This window comes from Stylophora pistillata, chromosome 2 (genome assembly GCF_964205215.1).
Source record: "Stylophora pistillata chromosome 2, jaStyPist1.2, whole genome shotgun sequence".
Taxonomy (NCBI): Eukaryota; Metazoa; Cnidaria; class Anthozoa; order Scleractinia; family Pocilloporidae; genus Stylophora; species Stylophora pistillata.
In genome coordinates, this window is record NC_142520.1 from 2,185,604 (window position 1) to 2,193,800 (window position 8,197).

Below are 8,197 nucleotides of genomic sequence, written 5' to 3' on the forward strand. Positions count from 1 at the left end.
ATTTTTTTTTTTCAATTAGCTAAAAGGTGTGGCTACGGGTTCCAAGTCCGAGTCGAAATGAAACTCGTTTAATCGCTGGAGTACATTAGATAAACAACAACGACGACGATGAAAATCTTGATTTTGCAAAATCTCATCAGTTTCAGCGTCTTGCGCTGGGAAACTGAAAGGTTTGCTTTGAAAATGCTTTAAGAGTAAAAAGAAAGCTATGCTGATCATCTGTTGACAATAATTCTCACTTAATCGTGATGAGAATCAGTTCTCGAGCTCAAGATGTTTAGACCATGGGACATTATGATCTATATTGAGGCAAGGGAGATCACTTTTTCGGTCAGGCTGTAAATATTCAATTCCATTTTCTCTAGTTGCAAACTGAGTTGTTCGCTGAAACTTGAATAAGTTTGAGTTCCTGTTTGATTGATCGTTGCCATACTGAGTGTGTCAGCTACTATAAAAAAAAAAATAAACAGGAACAAATTGCCAAATAAGGAGATTCGTCTGAGTCGGTAGACACGAACTTTCCCTTCAGTAATCCTCGTTAAATCTAACAACAGCGTGAAATCACTAACATTTGCGTCGCGTGCGATCGGAAACAGCGAAAGTTAATTATTTTGATTTCCACTCAACGCTGCTTATAAACGTTACATAGTTAAGGTGTAGCGCTGTAAGAGACAGTAAATATCTGCAGCCAATTTCGAAATTTTAACCAGAAGAATAGAAACTCTTTCCTTGCTCGACGTCTTCCTTAACGTTGCAGTAGTGACTGCTTAAGGTCCCTTATAATATTTCATTCCATTTCCTCTTTTGTTGCAGACTGAGTCGCACGCTGAAATCTGACTTAATTCGAGTTTTTGTTTGGTGTCAGTTGAGGAGCTCGTTTCGTGAGTGGGATCGTTGCCATACTAAGTGTGTCAGCTAGAGGAGAAAAAATAAACAGGAAGAAATTGCCAAATTAGGAGACTCGTCCTAGTTGATAGACACGACCTTTTCCTTAACCTGCGTTAGATCTACATATATTGGGAAGTATTTAAACTCAACAAGAAACGCTTCTAAACACAAGCAATTTTGTCTGAGGTGAACGAAGCTGGTGCTCTGCCCAGTTCTAGGGACCGACTAGAAGAAACATGGTAAGTCTCTGCAGAATTTAGTTGTGGTTAACAATATTTGTTTTATGCAATTCTTTTCTAAAGTAAGAGCTGTGATATTTCCTCTTATTCGACTTCTGCTAATTTTTTTTATTTAAAGCTTCCCGGAAGGGCTCTTATTAAAAGAAGGTCTAAAAAAGTGTGAATCGCTCTTTAAATCGTAGGAGCTATGTACAGAGAAGCTGAACAGATTTCAAGGTGCTTCAAATATTGTTTGATGAGATTTGTCATTTAGTAACTTCTCTATCCGTTTTTCTGCCAGGGGGTTCCTCCATTTGCCACAGCTTGTTTCATCTTGTTTCTCTGTGTTGGTCAGATATCAGCCTTGGTGGTGAGTAAAAGATTCTCTGATGGCAAATTAATGATTATTTCCTGATATATTTCGGTTTGTTTAGCAATCCAAAACTTGTTACTGCGAGAGCATGGAACTTAGAAAAATCATCAACATAGTGCGGAGCGAAATTTCTCTCTGTCATTTAGCATAAAAATGAAATAACAAAAAGCGGAGAGCTGAAACCTTTGTTTCCTATTCCCAATATCTCACTTCTAATTCTTCTTTTTGTTCGCCAGATAGTCCTTATGATGTTAGATCGGAGAATTTAGTATTGGATCAATTAATAATCCCCTGATTGATAATTTCTTCACTCTCAACCCTTGTCAGCTTGATATTTTATTGATCAATTAAGGAGAAATTGTGTCCTGGTCACTTCTGCATGGGAATAAAGGCTTAGAAAAACTCAAATTTAGAAGATCTCTGCCGCAAACAATGAGAAGAACTTCTCACGTGGAAAACAATATTGGGGTAGCCTAATTTAAATTTTTTTGACAAAAATTTTCAGATACCAAGGGAGGAAATTGAAGCAAATCAGGGTGCGTTGGAAGAGTTTTCACTGAACATAATCGAAGATGGCACAATGTTTGCCGAAAAGGTCGCAATCAACGTAGAGAAAGATTTGGAATACTTCAATGTTCCACCTCACAATAAAGTCACAGAGGCGGTCGACTATTTGTACGACTTTAAAGGGGTGAGTCTTCAAGTTATATAGTGTCAAACAGGGCTCTTGTATGTGTGTGTGTGTGTGTGTGTATGTGTGTGTGTGTGTGTGTGTATGTGTATGTGTGTGTGTGTGTGTATGTGTGTGTGTGTGTGTGTGTGTGTGTGTGTATGTGTGTGTGTGTGTTTCCCTTTCTTAACCCTCCCCCCTCCCCCAGGCAATGCTGAGCGAAGTAAGCAGGATACTTGCGGGGAGCCAAAAATGATTAGGTCCGACTCATCGTTGTTGGAATCAATGAAGTTTTTAAAATTTTAAATTTTAAAAAAAAAATTTTTAATTTTTAAATTTTAAATTTTTTTTTTAATTTTTTTAAAATTTTTAAAAAACTAGGCTAATGCCTAGTTTTTTATTGTTAAAATTTAAAAACGATCTCTGGCTAAAATGATTAAAAACTACGAGCCTTCGACTGCCCGAACTGCAGTCTTCAACGGGTAAAATGAATGATAAGAAAGCGATGAGAAAATTTAAATAAAGACATGAACTGCGAAATAATGAGAATGTAAATGATTGTGAATATTTGTTAAAAAGAATATTGTATTGTCCAAGTAACGGGCAAGAATTGTTATCTGCTTTAGGTGTCACTCTGGTATGCCACGCTTCTAATGATTTTCTGGTTCTAAAAGTGCCTTTGTCAATAATTGACGCGTTTTCAAAATCAATGGCGTGGTTGTTGGACCAGGCGTGATTAGCAATTCTGGAACCTTTGGCCGTAGTTTTGATATTTCTCAAATGTTCTTTTTTCCGGGTATTAAAGCTCTACTGGTTTCCCCAATGTAACACCACGAGCAATTTGCACAGGGAATTTTATATACGACGTTGTTCTGCGATTCCATCGAAGGTCTGAATTTTGAGCTGGGACCTGTTGTTGTAGAGTGGTAACTGGTTTGTTTAAAGGCAACTGTGACATCGTGTTTCTTGAGGACACGTGTCAAGGGTTCAGTTACTCCTTTGATGTAAGGAAGAGAAGCCAAAGACTTGCGTGACTCGGTTGGTTCAACCATCTTGAAAAACATTCCAACGAGTTCCTCTGGGGATACATTTGTTGTTGAGGATCGGATTTTTCTAGTTTTTTATTATTTGTCACCTCATATTCCTCTGTTTATCTTTTATCGGCAGTTCATTATGCTTGCAGATGTAGATGTAACAAATAAATCTTTAAAAAGCAGTGATAAGCTCAGTTCAGCAAGCACTTATGAAAATCAGTCGAGTGAATTTTATGAGGTCAGGGAACTGTTTTTCTCTGATTCTGGGCTCCTAAAAGCGAGGTCAAGTTCCAAGTTACTCTGGCCTTTGTTGGTAATGAATGATCCAAGACGTCCACGTATTCTTCCCTCTCGATGCGATTTACTTTCAGAATATTGGTATCCGTCGCGTGAAAAGTAAAAAGGTTTGCCACCTTGAACCACTCCCAGAAGACTTGCCGAGGCCAGCTGACCTGAAGAATGAGTTACAAATGGTATGTGTAAAGGTGATTGGAAAACCTACACAAACACGGGACAAGGATCATTATTTTGGGACCGCACGTGTCAAAATAAGAAATGAAATTTGTCCATATTATTATTTACTATTAAAGCTTGGGGTTTCGTCGGCAAACAGGTTACCAATGATGTTCGAAAACAGCCATCTTAAGCCTTTAACTTCCAAGATCTGATTGAAAATTCTCCCCTCCAGCTGCTACACATTTCCTTGTAAGTTAGTTACGAAAATTTGGTGCCTGATCAAGATAATAACTTCTAACTGATAAGTTTATGTATTCTCATAACCTGTTTGCTGGATAAAGTATGGATATTATAGGGAGAAGTTACATGTTAATCACTTCTGGGAGTTTAAAGGGTAAGAGACCCCGGGGAAACAAAGAATCTCTCAAAATTAACTCGCTTTTTCAGATTGTTTTTCTTTTCGATCCAACCCGCTTTCATCATCCACATAACGTTTCAAAGAAGCATACTTATCATCTAACTTTCAAGACTAGAGAAGAGATATGTCAATTTTGTAAGCGCATGGATTGTGCCAAGATATACTTCTCTTTAGTTTTGGTTGATTCGTTAGTGGTGTTTACAAACTCTTCTATTTATGCGGCGTGGCGTCCAAGGCCAATGAGAAAATCTGGTCTTTAAGCAGAATAAAGTCATTTTATATCGTTTACCTTTATATTCTTTTATTTTGCATATACAGCCAGATGAAGCTCCTCCTTTCGAGGACAAGATCATTAAGCATAAATATTGGATTGTCACAGAGCAGGTTGATAAAAGCCAACTGAGGGAAGAGGTGCAACAATTTTGTGACAAGTTCCCAGTTTACCGCTTGTTGGAGGTTGACTTGAATGCAACATACGGAGAACGGACACGCTTTGGTAAGACAGTCTAGATAGCTTAGGCAACACTTGATTGTGTAGTCAATTAATAACTCTTTTCGGTGATGGTGGACAACCTGACAACCTAAGCGGAAGTCATGATCATCAGAATCAAGCGAGGAGTTGTATGTCACTCGAATGTTGTCCATGTGACTCGTCAGAAGACCGATCAATTGTATTATTGCCATTATTAATTTATTTTATTTTTTCCAAAAGCATGCATTACTTTCCATACATAAACTCCCTTACAACGTATTACCTACCATAATAATGTGAATGAGCTCAGCCCAATCATTTTCAAACGGTCATAATAGCTGATGATAGTTTAACAATCATGCGCGTTTGAACACGAGCTATCATACACTATCATCGACTATCATCAACTATCATGTAGGTTAGACTGTTAAAATTTGACTTACTAGTTGGCGGTATTTTTTGCCGTTTGATCGAGCAGATGATATTGAATGATAGTTTTTTGGTCTCAAACGGGCTCAAACCGAAATTGCAAATTGTAAAATGACTAAAATAGCTGTCAAAATTTTGAAGAATGTCCCGTAGCTTATCTCATAAGAGAGCCTTCAATTCCGCGCTAAATACATCGCTTCGTTAACCAATCAGAATGCGAGATTTAATTCAATGATGCGATTCTATATTAAACAGGAGAATGATATTTAATCGTTTTGGACCATCTTGGTACCAGTCATTATTTGTCATCGGCCGGGAGGGGGAGGGCAGCGGAGGATTTTGCCAGGGGGATGAAAGGGTTTTCAGGGGGAACGTAGGGGGTCAGGGTATAACGGGGCGACTATAGAGAATTGATTGCCAATTAACTACCCATGAGGAAGGGATCATATGAAGAGCCTCACCCCCTTCCAGCGATGAATAACGACCGAACCCTTTTCAAAATTTTTCCTTTATTCCACAGGAAGGCAGATCACAAACATGCTAGAAAAGTTGAATTCACTTACCTTTTGTCGCGAGTATCAAAACACACCTTGCCGTCCTGAGGAGTATGTTTTTCGAATCAAAGTCTTGAATAGCAAAAAGTGTACATATTGGTGGCTTAGTTGCAAATTTAATGAGCAGATGAAATTGGACGATTGTAACAAATGGCATCATCAGTTTAACAGCATGGTCTGTTATGAAGTCCATTGCCCAGATGCCACAACAGCAGCAACTTCAACAGTATCCCACGGTAACAGCAATGGATTATTATAATTCGAAATTAGTTATCAGTAAGTTAAAGAAGCAAGCCGTCACAACATACACACTTATATATCAGATGATGTGTATGATGACTTAAAATAAGCTATAAATTCTTATTAAAAAAAGTTAAAATAAGAAGCACTATGCTTCCGAACCTAGCCCATAATTGTAGAGTACATTTTACGAACATGTTAAAGACTTATTTGTGTCAGTTCAAGCTCGTGTAACGAGTTAAAACTGAAATAAAGCTATTTTTTTCATTTGATGACAATCTTTATTAAGTTCGCTAACAGAGCCCTATGGTACCTTGAGTTAACATTATCAAAACCGTAAATGCGTTGAGTGATGCAGACAGATTTTTTTCTCCCAAAATAGCATTGTGCTGAAGACAGTAAGGAAAATTAATGAGATCTTGGGAGTGAGAAGGTTAAGAAGTGTCAATAAAACTTAGATTTTCCTTTGCATGACTTAGTTGAAATTACAACGCCCAAATGATATATTTCGTGTGGAGTACCTAGTTATTGTATTGGCTCGTGACAAAAGTTTACATTGATATTTGCTTCGGCCTTAGGAATTGGCTTACACGACGTTGCGACATTTCAGTTTCATAGTGCATGCGTGCAAAAAACCGGCTGTGAATGCTATAAATAATACTGACTTGGAATATAAGGCAAGGCGTTGTAGATTAAAGAAGCAAGGTCTTCCACAGAAAAAGCAATTGCTGCTCGCGGCACGACCACTGTAAACTCTTGAGAAAAATGACCATAGTTATTAACGTGGTTAGGAGAAACGTTGAATTAAGTCTTAAGCGGTTGGCTGACACATTTGATAACAATAAAACTCACTTCTTTCTTTGCATCTCTGGCAATGTAACGATTAACGCGAAAAAATTTAATCGTTGACTTCCGCCTGCTCCCATTTCTAAAGTTGAAGCCAGTTCATAACCGAAACTATCACGTAAAAGATAAAAACACACTTTCATTTCTGATACTTGAGTGATTGATAGTTTTTAGTTTTTAGTTTTTTAGCTCTTTGGTACAAGAGCGCTCTCTTTTTTGACTCCCCTCACCACAAAATGACTTGCTGAGAGACTTTCAATAACACTAAGCTCTTGCGCTTGAATTCAATTGTTTGAATTGATATTCACGTAGAGATGCAGCTGTGACAGTGAAGTGTACTATTCATCATGACCAAGGAATTGCCTCCGGCATATTTTGAATGAAGGCAGGCCACACAGATGCGAGAAAACTGGGGTATCTTTGGGGGGAAGAGTATGCACTTTTAAGCCCCAGTCTATAAAAAATATCCACACACAGCACAACTGAACTTTTTGATGTGTCGCTATACAGAACGGTATAGCAATATTTGCTAAATGACAAGTCTAGTGATGAAAACAAAAATTAATTATGCTTAATTTTCTCAAGTACAAGTGCATTTTATTACCGGATGCTAATAAGTTGTCTCTCTTTCTTTATTCGCTTTCAATTAATAGTTCATTACATCACATAATACATACTACATGATAAACAAGATACGGTTGCTCAAGAATTTTCGCGCTCTGATGGTACGAAAATCACTTCATATCACGCTAGAAGGTACCATGCAAGAGCGTTGGACCTTTTGAGATCGAACTGGCCGCAAATGACTTCTTGTTGGACATTTTCAGCCTTTTAAGCAATTTTTTTTATAAATGAACACTACGCATTACGACGTTTTATGGCGTTCTTGCTTACCCTTCTGAATATACTACAACAGTTACTCGCCAACAACCGTCATGATATGTTATAATTTCAGTCTATAACATTGAAGTAAAGAAGGCCGAAACAGTACTGTCTGCAGTTAGTTATATATATATATATATATATTGTGGGAGGAAAAAGACAAGTAAACTAGACAAGTAAGAAAGTAAGTAAGTAAAAGACAAGTAAGTAAAAGACAAGTAAACATTGAAGTAAAAGAAGGCCGAAACAGTACTGTCTGCAGTTAGTTATATATATATATATATATATATATATATATATATATATATTGTGGGAGGAAAAAGACAAGTAAACTACAAGTTCATCCCTACAAGCCTGTTTCGTGGTCTTGCACTCATCAGGGGATGAAATCCCCTGATGAGTGCAAGACCACGAAACAGGCTTGTAGGGATGAACTTGTAGTTTACTTGTCTTTTTCCTCCCACAATATATACTTCGCTCTACTTCTATGTATTGAGCACTGTTCTACGAAAATCAAGTCACACTTTATATATATATATATATATATTATTACACGTTTTGTTGCGTAGTATCGCTGAGTATTTTTACGAGTTGTGCCGTATTTTGACGAGCCCGTAGGGCGAGTCAAATTACGTCACAACTCGTGAAAATACTCAGCGATACTACATAACAAAACGTCTAATAAGAGATTTATTATCCAAAACACCAAATTATGAT

The 8,197-nt window shown here is 37.5% G+C and overlaps 1 protein-coding gene and 1 pseudogene across 1 annotated transcript; one reads left to right on the plus strand and one right to left on the minus strand.

Annotated features, from left to right (window-relative positions):
* Positions 1-968: 968 nt before the first annotated feature.
* On the plus strand, positions 969-6,024 carry LOC111335118 (uncharacterized). Its single transcript, XM_022940975.2, has 6 exons — positions 969-1,127; positions 1,408-1,476; positions 1,985-2,170; positions 3,555-3,656; positions 4,376-4,553; positions 5,479-6,024. The coding sequence occupies exons 1-6, from the start codon at positions 1,125-1,127 to the stop codon at positions 5,769-5,771; spliced, it is 831 nt and encodes a 276-aa protein (XP_022796710.2). The 5' UTR covers positions 969-1,124; the 3' UTR covers positions 5,772-6,024.
* On the minus strand, positions 2,532-3,240 carry LOC148736643 (uncharacterized; annotated as a pseudogene).
* Positions 6,025-8,197: the final 2,173 nt, after the last annotated feature.